General features: G+C 43.8%; 3 protein-coding genes across 8 annotated transcripts; all 3 read left to right on the top strand.

The window, feature by feature from the left end:
* The first annotated feature begins 469 nt into the window (after positions 1-469).
* LOC118103373 (tetraspanin-7-like) lies at positions 470-3,744 on the top strand. Its single transcript, XM_035150230.2, has 8 exons — positions 470-882; positions 1,572-1,760; positions 1,951-2,025; positions 2,115-2,210; positions 2,508-2,663; positions 2,887-2,970; positions 3,131-3,202; positions 3,328-3,744. The coding sequence occupies exons 1-7, from the start codon at positions 802-804 to the stop codon at positions 3,197-3,199; spliced, it is 750 nt and encodes a 249-aa protein (XP_035006121.1). The 5' UTR covers positions 470-801; the 3' UTR covers positions 3,200-3,202; positions 3,328-3,744.
* Positions 3,745-4,463: 719 nt separating this feature from the next.
* Positions 4,464-5,828, top strand: LOC118103374 (mid1-interacting protein 1-B-like). Its single transcript, XM_035150232.2, has 2 exons — positions 4,464-4,487; positions 4,944-5,828. The coding sequence occupies exon 2, from the start codon at positions 5,118-5,120 to the stop codon at positions 5,565-5,567; it is 450 nt and encodes a 149-aa protein (XP_035006123.1). The 5' UTR covers positions 4,464-4,487; positions 4,944-5,117; the 3' UTR covers positions 5,568-5,828.
* Positions 5,829-9,078: 3,250 nt separating this feature from the next.
* Positions 9,079-15,786, top strand: senp7b (SUMO specific peptidase 7b). 6 transcript variants are annotated; one of them, XM_035150226.1, is made up of 23 exons: positions 9,079-9,356; positions 9,457-9,670; positions 9,874-9,985; positions 10,227-10,309; positions 10,383-10,517; positions 10,654-10,736; positions 10,819-10,997; positions 11,156-11,432; positions 11,592-11,704; positions 11,819-11,938; positions 12,135-12,168; positions 12,326-12,535; positions 12,612-12,856; positions 13,150-13,229; positions 13,307-13,423; positions 13,577-13,699; positions 13,807-13,899; positions 13,972-14,039; positions 14,135-14,193; positions 14,478-14,521; positions 14,590-14,658; positions 14,742-14,892; positions 15,544-15,786. In XM_035150226.1, exons 3-23 carry the CDS (start codon positions 9,875-9,877, stop codon positions 15,691-15,693), a joined length of 2,544 nt encoding a protein of 847 aa, XP_035006117.1. In that variant the 5' UTR covers positions 9,079-9,356; positions 9,457-9,670; position 9,874; the 3' UTR covers positions 15,694-15,786. The 6 variants fall into 6 exon arrangements, 5 of the variants coding, with proteins under 5 accessions (XP_035006117.1, XP_035006118.1, XP_035006119.1 ...); XM_035150227.1 differs by having other exon boundaries at positions 9,079-9,670; positions 10,407-10,517; XM_035150228.1 differs by having other exon boundaries at positions 9,079-9,670; positions 11,879-11,938.
* Positions 15,787-16,657: the final 871 nt, after the last annotated feature.

The following is a 16,657-nucleotide window of genomic DNA, read 5'->3' as shown; positions in this document are numbered from 1 at the left end:
AACATGGCGGCCGGGCGTTGGTTCACAGTCGGGTGTCGGAGCAGCTCGGTCTCCATGACGACCACCTCCCTGTTCATTGTGAACTCGGTGTGAAGAACGAGGCTCACGTCACAGTCAGCTGATTGCGGCTGAACGTCGGCACAGTCGGCTCTGATCTGGCAGCTGCTGAAAAACCATCAACACAACAGGAAGTTTCTGACCCACAACATGTCGCTGCGTGTTTTCAACGAGTTCCTGCAGCGAATCAAGATAAGATGAGATAAGATAATATGAGATAAGATAAGTTAAAATAAGATAAGATAAGATAATATGAGATAAGATGAGATAAGTTAAAATAAGATAAGATAAGTCAAGATAAGATATATGAGATAAGTTGATAAGATAAGATAAGATAAGATAAGATAAGATGAGATAAGTTAAAATAAGATAAGATAAGTCAAGATAAGATAAGATAAGATAAGTTAAAATAAGATAAAATAAGATAAGATAAGATAAGTTAAAATAAGATAAGATAAGATACAGCAGAAAAGGGGAAAGTAATAAATAAGTGAACATGTAAAATTAACCTAAATATAAAATGAGGAGAATTCTTTGGTTTCTTTCTGAGGATTCAGTTTCTTCTTGTCACTGACACATGAGGAGTTGTAGTAACCTGGGACACCAGCAGAGGACGCTGTCAGCTCCTCCTGCCACAGACAGCTCCCGAGGAGCCACTGCCAGTGTCCAGAGAGACGAGGAGGACGGAGGATCTGTGAAAGGATCATTTAGAGGTTCTGTAGGATCTGGATCTTCTGGAGGATCATGTCTCGCAGGAGGATGGAAACTAAACCAGTGATTTTATGTGTGAAGACGCTGCTGCTGCTCTACTCCTTCGTCTTCTGGGTGAGAGACAACTTTCACCAAAACTTTCACTCAACTAGTTTGACTGTTCTCACAGTAACTTATTTATCTTATGATTTACTTCATAAACTGTTTTTTGTTCCTGAAATCTGATTTGACTCAGTCAATTTCTATTTCTCATCACGTTTGAAGTTGATCTTTTTATATGATTTTACTATAAGTGACGTTTTGTCCTGAATGAAAACAGATTCTTCAGATAAATGAGGTTTAGTGTGAGGGCGTGTGTGCTGAGGTCAGGGGTCACCTGGAGGTCAGGGGTCACCTGGAGGTTCAGTAATTATCTGGAGTGTGAGGAATGAAGACGAAGCTGTGACACCAGGACGAGAAGGAAAACATCAAAACTAACAAAAAGTTCAGCTGCTCCCAGCACAGAGTTTGAGTTTTATTAGAATGTTCATCTGTGTCGACTTCTTCTTCTTCTTCTTCTTCTTCTTCTTCTTCTTCTTCTTCTTCTTCGTCTTCTTCTTCTTCTTCTTCTTCTTCTTCTTCTTCTTCTTCTTCTTCTTCTTCGTCTTCTTCTTCTTCGTCTTCTTCGTCTTCTTCTTCTCGTCTGTTTGTCACTTTGTCACTTTGCTGTCAGAGCTCATTACACAGTCATGTGTTTCTGAATCACACACACACCGGTTCTTCCTGATTGGTTGACAGTGTGAACCTTGACCCCTCCCTCTCAGGTGACAGGTGTGGTGCTGCTGTCGCTGGGGTTATGGTGGAAGTTCATGTTGGGCCCCTACACGTTACTGATCTCCAGTGGCCCCTCCCACACTCCCTACGTCCTCGCCGGCACTGGCGGTGCCATCGTGCTGTTTGGACTGTTCGGCTGCTTCGCCACCTGCAGGGGGCGCCCCTGGATGTTAAAACTGGTCCGTGAGGGATTTAATGTTTGGTTTGGATATTAAAGGTCCAGTGGTCGCACTCTGTAACCTCACCACTAGATGTCACTAATCTGACAGACTGGTCCTTTAATGATTCAGATTGTCTTGTCTCATTTTGACCTTTAACCTCTTATGTTCTTTTATAAAACACATGACCTGACCTCTGACCTCTGCTCAGTACGCTGTGTTCCTGTGTCTGGTCTTCATGACGGAACTCATCGCTGGAATCTCCGGGTTCATCTTTCGTCACGAGGTGAAAACACAAGAACGTTTAACAACACGTTAAAAAACAGCATGAATGTTGTTCATGCTAACGGATTCCGTGTGTTTACATGTGTTCAGATCAAAGGGACTTTCCTCACCACGTACAGCGACGCCGTGATGAACTACGACGGACGAGACGACAGGAGTCTGGCTGTGGACGGTGTCCAACGTAGAGTCAGTGTCTGTCTTCACCTTCAGATTATTGATCTGATGCATATATTGATCATATTGATTATCTGATACTGGTCAGAGGTCCACAGGTGTTCACCCACAGGTGTTCCACAGGGATCAGTTCTCGGACAACTTCACTTTGTTTTTGTTTATGTTGATAAAACCTGTGTTTGTTCTGTAGATCTGTCTATAACAACGAGTTTCCTTCAAAAACACGTCTACAAGTAAAACTGTTGTACTTATTGTGTGTGTGTGTGTGTGTGTGTGTGTGTGTGTGTGTGTGTGTGTGTGTGTGTATAGTTACATTGCTGTGGAGTTTATAACTACACCACCTGGTTCAGCAGCGTCTATTTCCCTGTCAGCGGGATTCCTGCCAGCTGCTGCGTTAGTTTCTCTGACTGCAGAGGAGACGACCTGAAGAACGCAACGCTGGCCTCACGTAAAGTCTACAAACAGGTCGGACACACACACACACACACAACACACTTTAACCTGGTCCTCTGTAGTTTCAGTTACAAAATATTTTTATATTATTTTATTGATATTTTTATTTAAAAAATCTGAGGAAGTTTCATTTATTTTTCTCTTTAAACTTGTGTGTAAATGTTTGAATCTGTTGAAATGAGTCGTTCAGTGATTCATTATAAAAGTAATTTAGTGAATGAATGTGTGTGTGCAGGGTTGTTATGAGTTGGTGACGTCGTTCATCGAGAGCAACTTGGGAATCATCGCAGGCGTCACGTTCGGAGTCGCCTTCTCTCAGGTGATGGACACACGACAATCAAATCAAGAGGAAACGTCAGATATTAAGAAATGAAACAATGTTGTTCAATAATGTACTTTAATTCATTAAAACCCTAACCCATACTGATATTAGCTTCATACTGATATAAATTGTTGTTATTGTCTGTGTGTGTCTGCAGTTGCTCGGGGTGTCTCTGGCCTGTTGTCTGTCTCGATTCATCAACGCCAACCAGTACGAGATGGTTTAACAGGTGAAACACACACACACACACACACACACACACACACACACACACACACACACACACACACACACACACAGACTCCTCCTGTCGATCTTCACCTCCGTCTGACTCCTCCCTTCTTTCTTTTCCAGTGAAACGACTGTTTCGTCACCATGGAGACCTGAGGAAACACACACCACTTCCTGGAAGCTGATTGGTTGTCTGTGGCCCTTTGTGTGATGTGGACGTTCAGGTTGAGAAATAATCAATAATCAATATTAACTGTAGAGTGAAGTCATGGTGCCACCAGGGGGCGCCAACCTGAACCCTGTCCTGTACTTGTGAACCAGAACAACAATGAACTGTGAAGTCTGTGAGGGGCCCGATGTTCACCTGGACCCCTGAAAACATGTCTACAGCCCTGCTGCTTCATTTTTCATTTACCTTTTATTAACACTTTTATTTATATTTTATTTACGTGGTTATTTCTCTGTTGTGAAATAAAAAGCAATGTGATGATGACACTTTGTGAAACGACAGAAAATAAACACGGAAACAATCGGATGAAACTTTTATCTTTTTAATGAGCAGTGATGAAGGTGTATGGCCACACGGGGGCGATGTCACGCTCAGTGAGACGCTTGTTGAAGTAACATTATATATGTGATTATATTTCAGTCATATAATAGTAAAGATTTATAATGTATCATATGTTTATTTCTCTTTTTTCACTGTGGCCATTTTAACATGAAATAAGTCTTTTTAAACTTTATTAGTCAGATAACACATTTAAAATATTTAAGAACAAAAGAAGAATGAATGAGTTCAAATGTTTGTGAATATTTATACGGAGGGAGAATATATTGATTTTCATTTAGGAGGTTGTATATAAATCAGCATATATATGAACAAACTGTAATATTATCTGTGTATAAATATACAGAGAAATAATTAAATAAAGTAGAACAAGTTATAGAAGCAGAAATACAGTTTATACATATTTTATATATTTGTATATAAGAAGAATATTTACTCTTGTATTTCATTCTGACGGTCTCTGTGACGTCACAGCGTCTCGCCCCCTGTGATTGGCTGCTTCTGGAGGTTCGGTCTCTCTGACAGTTGCCTCCCCGCCCCGCCCCGCACAGCCCCGCCCCTCCGCTGCTTCACTAACTAATGCAGCCGGTGTCCGTTACCGGGGAAACCGGAGGAGAACCGGAGGAGAAGGAGCGGAGCAGGAGAACCGGAGGAGAAGGAGCGGAGCAGGAGAACCGGAGGAGGAGCGGCGGAGAACCGGCGGAGCGGGCAGCAGGTGAGCTGAGCCCCGGTGACACCGGGACACGGAGCTGAGTTCAGCCCGGTAACACGAGGCTGGAGCCGGGTTCTCTCACCACACCGGTCCCATGTGGGTTGTCTGTGTGAATGACAGAATCAGAAGACGTGAAGATACCGTTTAACGCGAGATTCGGTTCCGTTAACGACAAACAAACGAACACGTGATCGTTCCAATGTCTGTTCAGCTGAGAGTAACACTGTGTCCGATAATGGAAGCCTGCTCGAGCTAATGGTTGTCTCATTAGCATTTAGCTAACGTTAGCAGTGTCGGTGCTAATGATGCTAATCCTTAAGCTGAATGTACCGTTAGCCTGTGAGCTAACAGTGTTAGCTGCTTATGCTAACAGTTATAGTGGGGGATGCTGGTTAGCATGTAGCAGCTTACAGGAACATGCTCTAAAATCATGCTTCTTCTTCTGTGGTTTTATTTCAGGTGGTTCCCTGTGTTCCAGCTCTGGTGAAACCGTGGGTTCGAGTCCTCTGCGGGGACTTGTGGCAGCAGAGGTGAGTTGACCTGTGTGACCTACGGGTCGGCGCAGGTTCACACGTGACCCAGAATAATCCTCCAAAGAGCATTAGTGTGCTAAGTTTGTCCGGTGACGGCGCCATGATGCACACGTCTGATTCCTACAACCAGAGGAAGTCGCTCTTCAACACCATGAACCGCTTCATCGGCGCCATCAACAACATGGACCAGACGGTGATGGTGCCTAGTCTGCTGCGGGACGTCCCGCTGGACGATGTCGCAGACGTGAAGACGGTGACCACCGCCGCCGCTAACGGCCCCCCCTACTTCCAGCAGGACACCGACATGTACAGTTCTTACGTTTTGCTCAAGTCGATCCGCAATGACATGGAGTGGGGTGTCCAGCAGGGGGATGGGCGGGGGAAGGAGAGGGGGGGCGGGGCGGAGAGGGGGGGCGGGGCGGAGGACGACGACCTGGAGAAGCAGTTTCATTTTCACGTGAACGGACTCCACGCAGTTCTGTCCAAACTCACACGCAAAGCCGACACGCTAACGAACCGCTACAAGGAGGAGATCGGCTGTGGCAACTGACGCAGGACGTTTGATTTATAGAAAATAAAAAACGTAGAAACATGAGTTAAAACGGCCGACACGATGTCCGAGAAGAAAATATCTGATACGATTAATATTCCGAATGATTCGTAAATGTCGTTATGACAAAGAAACTTTTCTAGTTTCGATATTTCACAGTTTAAACATTAACACAAATACAAGCTAACATATGAGAAAGTACAATTATTTTATGTAAAATTAAATGTATCTTGTGTAAAATAAAAGTTTTCATTTCTGATATTTTCTGTGAAAAACTCGTTTTTGCTCATTAAATAAAAAACAGATACAAACTTTAAAATTCTGTTTCAATAAAAAAAATGAAACTTCTGTTTATTGACATATTAAAATATTGACATCGTAATAAATTAAATCTGAAATGATTTTAAACGTTTGATCAAGACGTCACCACAGATGATGAAGATGATGATGATGATCTGTGGTTTGAGTTTGATCTTTTATTTGTTTGACTTCCTGTTCTCACTTTGTCTCGTTTGTCTTTTTTCATGATGTAAATGAAACGACGCAGAAACTGAAGCTTTCAAAATAAAATCCCCTGACCACGTTTCAAAATAAAACTTGAAGAGCCGCTCCACATGTCGATCAGAAACTCAGTGTAAAATTATCAATAATTAAATTGATCTATTGTTGAAAGTGGAACTATTTTATAAAGTATTTGTGGATAGTTTGAGTCGGGAAAAGTTTATTGATCTTTAAAACTTGAAGGTGATTGACAGACTATTCAATAGGTTTTTTTTAATGATTACATCACTGAATATTTTAATTGATAAATCTCTTGTATATTATATTATATCTTGTTCATAATGGGAATTATTTGACTAGTTTCCACGGTAACAGAGATGATCAGTTCACTGGACGTGATAGAAAAACAGACTTTTGACGTCTCAAGAAAAATAATCAATGATCATTATTTGTTTTCTGATTGGTTCTGTCTGGCTGGCTCTGAAAGGACTGATCTGATTGGCTGATGTCTCTTTCTGAATTTTAAAATGGTGTGATGCTGCAGGCACAGCGCAGAGTGGCTCTATCTTGTGGAAAAACTGCAATATAACATGTTCAGCAAAAATAGCAGCAGAGAAACTTTATTTCAGTAACAGTAGAAGTTACAGTTACATTACATCAATAGCAGTTCCGGTATTGTCAGTCACAGCAACAGAAAAACACATCAAATACTTCAATAAGTTTAGCGTCAGCATTTCAGAGTTAAACCTCTACACACGACCCTTCTATAACGTGTTTATTGATTAGTGATCGAACTGATCAGAACCAGGTCACGTCATCACACAAACTAACAAAATAAGAGCTTTTCAAACTGACTTCAAATATTTATTGTAGCAGATTTTCCTTCATAATTGTCCAATTGAAAATATAACAATAAATCAAGATGAGAGAAAAAGCTCGTTTCAGACATTGAGTTTTTACTAAATAAATAAATAGAAGTAAGATGAACTTGTCGGTAGCTGACGTTATTCATATGAACTGAAGTAAACATCACAAACATTGAACACAAAGACTTCTGCTCTTTTATTACATTAGTGTCTGAGACTGCACCGAGTGTCACTTTAATCATTATTGATAATATTAATATTTCTTTATATATAATGTGTATTTATTTGAAAGGTTAAATGTAACAGGAAACTGATTTGTCCGTCTGTTTATGATAGAGCAGTGACGCCCCCATCAGGCCAGTCAGTGTTTAACAGCAGCTGAACAAACCACAATATCTAAAATCAACATAAAGTTGAATGAAGTCATGACGTATGAGAACTGAGGTGGAGTTTGACCGTTGACATCTCACTTGCTTGTTTTCTCACTGAAACTAAAGTAGAACTGTGTTTTTATAAGAAGCAGAAAATAACTGATCTTAAACCACACAATAAAGCCAGAGCAGCAGAGGGAGGAGATGGCGGGTCAGTGTCGCTGCAGCGTTACTTGCTGGAGGTTGAGTCGCCATGACAACGTTACGTTTATCTGCAACAGGGACGACAGAATAGAAAACTATAGATAACAAATTCACCACTGTCACATATGAAGAAGAGAAGAAACTTTCATGAATGTCTTATTTGATGAAATATTGAATTTTGTCATCTGAATTTAAACACTGACATCGTGACGAACCTGTGAGGATCAGCTGGACGCTCTTCCTGAATACCACCGCGGGGACGTGACACTCGAACACGCCGCTGTCCGACCGGCGCACTTGCTTCAGGACGATGGAGAAGTTTCCCTGCCCCTGCGGAGCGGGAACCACTCGACCTCTGTAGATCTGGTTCTGTGTGGCGAGGTTCGGGACGCTCAGGACGAAGTCCAGCACCACGTTATCGTCCTGGTCTCTCCAGTAGTGGGACACTTTCTGTGGCAGAGGGTCATCCTCTCTGTAGATGCACGGCAGCAGCACGTCGTCTCCGGCGGGAACTTCGACCTTGAGCTGGCAGCTCACTGAGAAAACAAGCAGCTCCATGTTACTACAACTGTGTGATGATCCATCCAGATGTTCTGCCTCATCAGCCAAACACACAACACAACTCCACGGAGACACACACAGACACACACACTGTGCAGGTTGTCATGTGTTGCTTTTATCTTTGGTTCATGATTTTATGATTAGATTATTATCTGAAGATTACAGCTTTGGATTGTTTCTCTTTAGAGTAGAAGCGTCTGAGTGTGATTTGAGAAAAGATGAAAGTCTGACTGCAGCTGAAGTCAAAGATATTTACCAACCTGCCGTTAAACCATGAAGCAGAATGAGCCACAGCGACCTGCGGAGGGAATAAAGCATCGGTCACTTTATCAAGTCAGACCTCTCACATGTGCTGAGATTCAATTTCTTCAACATTTATTCTTTTGTAAAATCTAAACATAAAATAATTACGATACAATACACACTTCAGATACAGTTATCTTGACTGAGCGTCAGTTATCTTGACTGAGCGTCAGTTACCTTGACTTAGCGTCAGTTATCTTGACTGAGCGTCAGTTATCTTGACTTAGCGCAGTTATCTTGACTTAGCGCAGTTATCTTGACTGGGTCAGTTATCTTGACTGAGCGTCAGTTATCTTGACTTAGCGTCAGTTATCTCGACTTAGCGTCAGTTATCTTGACTGAGCGTCAGTTATCTTGACTTAGCGTCAGTTATCTCGACTGAGCGTCAGTTATCTTGACTGAGCGTCAGTTATCTCGACTTAGCGTCAGTTATCTTGACTTAGCGTCAGTTATCTCGACTGAGCGTCAGTTATCTCGACTGAGCGTCAGTTATCTCGACTTAGCGTCAGTTATCTCGACTTAGCGTCAGTTGTCTGTGTGTCTCCAGATAGAACAGGTGTCGGTTGCCTCATGCTTCCAGTGATGGTTCCTTCCTGTCAGGGATGAAGTGTGTGTCGCGTCAACCACTCAGATTTAATTGAGCGTATCGAGGCGCGTGTTGATGACGTATGTGGTGACGTTCAGCGCCTCTCGAGGGTTACGTCTTCAGTGACGTCATGACGTCCCGGTTGTTGTGGTTCCTCTGGTTCTTCGGGTGCTGGTGCAGCGGCTGCAGCTTGGACTCGAACACCGACACTTGTCCAACCACGGGACGTTTAACTTAACGTTTAAATTAATGTGTAAACCGGTTTACCCAGCGGACAGCGCGCGCTTCCCGCCACATGAGCCGGCCCCACAGTTTAAACAACAAGAACAAGAAGTTAGCCTGCAGCTAACTTAGCTTAGCGGCTAGCTAGCAGCTTAGCTCCGCCGGCTAACGCTAGGTTTGTGAATTTAAAGCCTGAAAGCTGGTTGAACTTTGTGGTTTTATTTAAATAGTGTCTGACACGATACAGGTCTCAGTTTGAAGTGTGTGTGTGACAGAGGAGGAGAGTCGGACTGGAGGTCCTGTCATCACCAGTGGAGGACACTCAGTCCAACATGACCGAACCGGTTCTTCTGGGTTTCATCTGAACTGAGTCTGAATCCAAAGTCACACAGAAACAGACGAGAAGCTACAGAGTCGCGTGAGAATGAGACAGATGTGAAAAACATCCTGGTTCAACGTTTCGTTTCCCAGATTAATAAACTGTTTCAGGTCAGTGGAACTTAACCACGTCTCAAACCTGTGGTTAAGTTTTAACTTAGAGTTAACCCCTAACCCTTTTGAATGACGTATAACTTGTAGTAATCACATCTATAACCTCATGATTTTAAATGAAGTACAACTTGTAGTAACCACATGTGTAATTTTCTGTGTTTTATATTTGATTTTCTGTGTTTTCTGTTTTATTTTGAAAGGATGGCGTCTCAGTATAAAATCCCCAGGAAGAAACAGTCCCAGTCTGACTCCGCCCACATACACCTGCAGTCACCTCTGTCCCGCCTTCAGAGCCCCGCCCCTCAGTTAAAGGTAATATTACAGATATTTAAGCTTTTCTGATGTTTCAGTTCTTTAGGTGGAATTATTGATGTTTTAGCTAATTTGTCTGATGTACACTTAAGGTGGTATTACGGCTCTGTTATCTTTATATTAAGGTTATGTGTCAGGAACTGTGACTCTTTAAGGTGGAACTCCGCAGGTTCTGTTAGAGAACTCAGAGACCAGAGAGATGTGGGACAGGTTGAAGAGATTTTTCCATTCTGCTGAACAGGATTATGGGGATCAGTCGGACAGGAGAAGAGCTGACAGGATGCATTCTGGGAACACACCGGGCTCCTCTACAAATGGACACAGGTTTGTAAAACGCCCCCTACAGTCTGCAGAGTTCAGAGTTTAGAGTTTAACTTGTTTTTAAATGTCTATTCAGGACGCTGTGTAAACCTCTTTTCAGCGACGTGGTGAAAACGCTGCTGGGACTCAACAGCGCAAACAAAGGGGGACAGTCAGCAGCCAATCACAGACCACTAGGAAGCGAGAGAGCGTCGTCCTCACCCTCAAACAGGTGAGTTCACAGAAGCTTCTCTCAAAACATCTCTGGTTTTATGTCTGTTTTCATTTAAATGAAGTTAAACTTATTTTACATGACGTTCAGCCAAATGTTTTTCACTAGAGCTGCTGTCCCACTTTTTCTCCACCAGATGGCATCCTAAGAGAACGTCAGACTGTCGGCTGGCCTCAGAGCGTTTGTCTCCACCACAGAAGAAGAGTTTTGACTCCGCAGGTGATGTGGTTAAGTTGTTACATCATCGCATGATGTCAGTATTTGACATCAGGGACTGAGGCTGCTTTTGTTTTCACTTCAGCTTCGGCCACTAAATCCATCTCTGTGGTGTCGGTGGACTCTCTGGCTGAGCTGAGAGGTGAGGGGCATGCTGGGAGTCAGAGTCCTTTGACACCGGGAGCGACAACGCAGAGGAGAGTGGAGACTGCAGGCAACACGACGCCAAGCCGGGACGCCGCCGCCGCCGCCGCAGAGGGGGCGGTAACTTTAACTTTATATGTATAACTGCAAAGAATCCTGTTGTAATGTTTGAACACTTTTTACATTTTCAAAATCAATTAGAAATGATTGAAAACAAATAATAAACAAAACAATACTAAATAAAACAAAGTGAATACATTTTTGTGTTTAATGTTAAGTTTCAGAACGACAGAAGAAAAACTCTGGATTCTCCTTCGAAGCTGCAGAACAACTCGTCAGAGGACGACTTCGTGTCTCCAACCAGAACCGTCGTCCACAGAACGTCTGTCCCCTCCTCCGACACAGAGACGGACGGGAGGCGGAGTCTGGACCGGACGGCTTGGACGGCCATGGCCGCCCAGAGGGAGGACGTGAGGGAGCGAGAGAGACTGAGATGGAGAGAGTTCACAGACAGGAAGTCCAACATGCTCCGACTGAGGACTCCAGCAGAACCCAGTGAGTTCTATATAGAACCAGACAGAACCATATAGAACCTTCATATTGGATGAAAGCTGTCGTTTTTGATGACTGTTGATTGTTGAAACTTTCAGTTGATCTATAAATTAATTGATTGTATTTAAAGATTTGACTCAGCTTATGTGTTTGTTCCTTCAGTTGTGTTGTCGAGTGAAGAGGAGGAAGAGGAAGGTGAGGATGACAGAGACAGAACAAAGATGGCGTCACAGAGCGCCACCAGCAGGCCGGAGGAGGGATCACGTCTGAGAACGGTAAGAGGAAGACGTCTGTCACCGAGTCAGTATCGTCCTGGTGAACTGGAGGAGGTCAGCTGACCTGAGGGAACGTTCCGTGGGTTCACTGTGTACCTCGCTCTCGTCTGACAGGAATGTTCTCCCAGAGCTGAGGAAGGTCATGACAAACTGACGCTGCCTTCTTACCTGCAGCTGGAGTTCACCTCGCTTCACGCAGGCCTGATGCACGCTGACGCTGACGGGAAGATGATGGTGAGCACAGAGTTTCTGACCAGGACAGGAACCGATCAATAATTTAAACCTGAATATAAATCTGAATCAAATGATTAGTAATTCATTTGATATGTTGTTTTTTGACTGATTCAGATTATTTTTATAAATAATTTTACTTCACATATAAATTTACAATATGTAAAATACAAACCTATTTTCTTATTTTCCTGTGTAGATCACTGAAAACGGAATCACTGTTCCTGTGAAAGGTAAAAACACTGATTTAACATTTAAATATTATGAAATCATAAGCAAACCAAGACTATATAAATACAATAATTTATTAAAATGTACTATTATCATTATTTTTTATTTTGTCTTTGAAGATTGTCTGTTTATTGTCGTCAATGTTCTTCTCTGCACCAGTGTCCGAGGGGGAGGAGGGGGAGGTGACCGTGGTGGCGTCTCAGCTCCGTGGTTACGGCGTCTGGGATGGGGGCGTGGCTCGAGGTGGGACTCTGCTGGCCGGGTGGGAAGGTCCCGCCCCTTCGCTGCTCTTCCTGTGGGTGACGGACGCTCAGGCCAACCTGCTGCAGCGGGAGCTGTCGGCCTTGAGACAGAGCTCCGCCTCCTCAGGTGAGTCAGTTTGAACCGATGATATTGATTAGTCACTGGTTTAGTGTCTGAACAGAAGGACTCCTGGTCTCGTCAGGTCCGTCGTGCTGCTTCCTCCTGCTGGTGTTGAAGGAGCAGCTGCAGGAGCTTCAGGCCGCTCTGCTGGCGTCCATCCTTGACATGACGGAATATCAGAAGGGACGCTCCTCCTCCTCTTCCTCCTGTTCCTCTTCCTGTCTGGGTCCGTCCTCTCCTGTTGACTGGACTGACGGACTCCTGCTCCTCCACAGCTGTCCTCCTCCCCTGGATCAGCACCTCCTCGCTCTGCTGGGACACTCTGCTGTAAGACTCCTCTCCCCTTCATTCCTTCCCTTGTTTCCTTCACACCTTTCTTTCTTTCTGTCTTTTCCTTCCTTGCCTTCTTACCTTTTACTCCTGCTACGTCTCCTTTCTTCCTTCCCTACCTTCCTCGTTTCCTCCTCACGTTCATTTTCACCCCTCGTCTTCGCATGAATTTTGAATAAAATGTGAAGACAGGTTGATCAATTAATACAATAATCAATAAACTTTGTTAAATCACTATAACTTTATTTAAACTGAGACCGTTAACACTCTGACCTCCCTTGCTTCTGTAGACGGTCGGTTCAGCGAGCAGCAGTCAGAGGAACAGGAAGTCCAGTCTGAGGTCGTATGGTCAGCAGCAGCTTCCTGTCAGGTGACTCCTCTGAACCTCTGAAAGGAGCAGCAGCTTCCTGATGTCTGTCCTGATTTAACCCTGAGTTTTGTCTGCAGGTTGATCCAGTATCCGCCGCCGCCCTGCAAAGGCCGCATCTCTGTGACGAGGGAGGACCTGGCCCGTTTGAACGCCGGCGAGTTCCTCAACGACGTCATCATCGACTTCTACCTCAAGTCAGTCAGAAATCACTTTATTTTAAAGGGTGGTGGCGAGCAGACGTCACCTTGATCAGTTTTGAAATCCTGGAGAATCCTGGCATTTTTGTTGTTGTAGTTCCTCTCAGTCACCACCAGAGGAGCTAAGTGTCCTGATGTCTCCTCCAACAGGTTTCTATTCGTGGAGGGCGTCGGCGGCGCTGTGGCCGAGCGGAGTCACGTCTTCAGCAGCTTCTTCTACAAACAGCTCAGCAGACGGCGAGCAGCAGGGGAGGACGACGCCCCCTCAGTCCCGTAAGAACAGCTGTCCAATCACGAAGCTTCTCAATATCTATTTAATGTTTGATTCGTTTCAAAGAAATAATGAACGTTAGTAAGTTGAACTCTTGATTGTTTCCCAGCGATCGTCACATGAGACATCAGAGGGTGAAGACGTGGACTCGTCACATCGACATTTTCACCAAAGACTTCCTGTTCGTGCCTGTGAATCAAGAGTAAGAAGATTGAATGTTTCGTGGTTTTCTCGTCGACGACCTCGGACTGGTTTAACGTGTTGAATGTTTCAGAGCTCACTGGTTCCTGGTGGTCGTGTGTTTCCCGGGTCTGGAGCACGAAGAGTCTCAAACCTGCACAGGTGAGACGTTTGTTGTCTCACCTCTTTTACCTTTAGACGATCTGTCGTCCTTATTTGGGAAAAGATTCAAAATGATAAAAAACTTGTTTTTTCAGGTGCATCAGAGCAAGCGACGGGAAAACGAGGCCCGAGTCTGAGACGACAACAACCTCCCGTAAATACAAACAACAAATACAACACAACACTAAAATGCACACAACACACTAACACAGTCCTCATATTAGAACACGTCTGTAACAAACGTCTCTTTCACTTTATTGGTTGAACATGTAAACGTCACATTGACTAGCCAGTTAGCCAGTTAGCTAGTCGACAGACGTGGCTGAAGTCACATATTGTTGGTTTGTTAATATATTTTATTGACTATTGATTAGAATGTGTGACGTGTGGTTTCCCCCTCAGCGCCAGCAGGCTGTTGGTTTCTGTGTTTCTCTGTAGGACTGCACGGAGCTCGGCCGCCACAGTCACTCCGTGTTAAAGAGGTGAGTCCTCGCTCTCATTCACGTCTCTGTCGTCTCGACTCCACGTGACGGAGTCTCGTCTCTTCCAGGCCGTGCGTCCTCGTCATGGACTCTCTGAAGCTGTCGTACCATGAAAACGTCTGCAAACTGCTCAGAGAGTGAGTGGGGGGGTGGAGACGTTGTTCCCTGTGATGTAAATAACAGAATTAAGTCCAGGTGAGTGATACAGGATGTTGTGTAGTTACCTGCAGGTGGAGTGGGAAGTGCGTAGACGGACGCCGCGTCTCTTCACGTCGGACAACATGAGGAGCTGCAGCTGCAGAGTCCCTCAGCAGGACAACAGCAGCGACTGTGGACTTTACCTGCTGCAGTACGTCGAGAGCTTCCTGCAGGTAAACACACCCGTCTGTCCGTCAGGGGAGGGAGGAGGAGTCACCTGGGCTCGTCAGGAGGAGGGAGGAGTCACAGTGGCCCGTTAGGTGGAGGGAGGAGGAGTCACCTGGGCTCGTCAGGAGGAGGGAGGAGTCACAGTGGCCCGTTAGGTGGAGGGAGGAGGAGTCACCTGGGCTCGTCAGGAGGAGGGAGGAGTCACATGGGTTTGTTAAAAATACATGAAGATTTTAAGCTCTTAAGAAAACCAAACCATTTTTTTCATGTAACTTCACATTTAGTGACTTTAAGTAAAGATGGAGTCTCCACTTCCTTATTTCATGACCTGCAGCCAGCCACCAGGGGGCGATCCAGATGATCTGGCTTCACATCTTGGTTACGAATAGATAAAGAATAGTTTGATTAGTTAAGTGGAAACTAACATACTGACGACAACAAACTGTCCAATAATCAGTGAATGGACAGAAAGTTCCTCTGATATCTGAGGTTTTACCTTCATCAACCGAAGCTTTGACGACCGGTGGACGCAGGTTTTATTATCGACCAATGAAACATCAGGAATCACTGATCTTTAAAGTATATGATCAATATCAGATCAATCTGAATAGACATTTACACACACACTAAATCGAGCTTTCTGATTGGCTCCGCAGAACCCCGTCGTGCACTTTGAACTCCCGTTGCGTTTGGACAACTGGTTTCCGCGGCAACAAGTGCGACAGAAACGCGAGGAGATTCGGAGTCTGATCATAAAGATGCACCAGAGTCAGACCACGAAGAAAACTGACCAAAAACCAAAATGACCTCTGATCCCGAGCCGTTAATTCACCTGTGCAATAAATAATTTATATTTTTTTACTGTTTCACTATAATAAACTTTCTTTTATAAAATAAAACATGATTCATTTTCTGTTTCTTCATCGCCTCACACAACTTCTGCTTCTTCACAAAATACAATGTGCATGTTAATTTTATTTTGAAATCCAACAAACTATAAATACATTTTTTGTTTTTTACAATAAAAAATTACTGAAATTTGTTTTGTTAACTTCTCATAGTCATGAGTGTTTCTGATATTCACTTTATTTTTGTTTATGAATAAAAGAGTTTTACAAAGCATAAGAATAAAACACTTCCTGTACACCTTCACTTTAAAGCTTCGTTCTGAGAGTTGACCCTCTATCTTATTGTGAAATCCCATGTGTCTAACACAGTAATAACACGATGTGGTTTTCGTTGGTGAGAAGCGTCTTTGTAAGGATTCCTCCTGGTTGACGAGTTCCTGGGTAATCTGTGTTTGTGATGGGAGTTGTCTGCACTGAGGAGACTGTGTCCTTGGTGTTTGTCTAATCTGAGGTCAAAGGTCACTGTCTGTGTTTTTATTTCAGGTCACTCGTTATGTCATCGCTCTTCTTTTCATCCTCTCTTCTCTCTCTCGGTTCTGTGCAGGTTTTCTCTCGGACGGTGAACAGATCATCGTTGTATATTTATGTGTGTGTTTGTTTATTCGTGTTTGTGTGTGGGCTGCTTCTGTAATCTCAGGGTTTTATCTGAGCGCCCCCTGCTGAGGACCAATCAGCTTACAGCTCATTAACTGGATCAGACAGGAGGGGGGGGGGTACAATGCTGAAGGAGATTTTATACACAAACAACAACAACATCTTATATATAATATACACACACACACACACACACACACAATAACTATAAACCAAGAAAACACCTGTGATAAATATATTAACATCATAAACCGGTTTAAGGTTGTAA

Source organism: Hippoglossus stenolepis, chromosome 24 (assembly GCF_022539355.2).
Source record: "Hippoglossus stenolepis isolate QCI-W04-F060 chromosome 24, HSTE1.2, whole genome shotgun sequence".
In the NCBI taxonomy this organism is placed as follows: domain Eukaryota; kingdom Metazoa; phylum Chordata; class Actinopteri; order Pleuronectiformes; family Pleuronectidae; genus Hippoglossus; species Hippoglossus stenolepis.
This window is presented reverse-complemented; position numbering and strand designations above follow the sequence as displayed.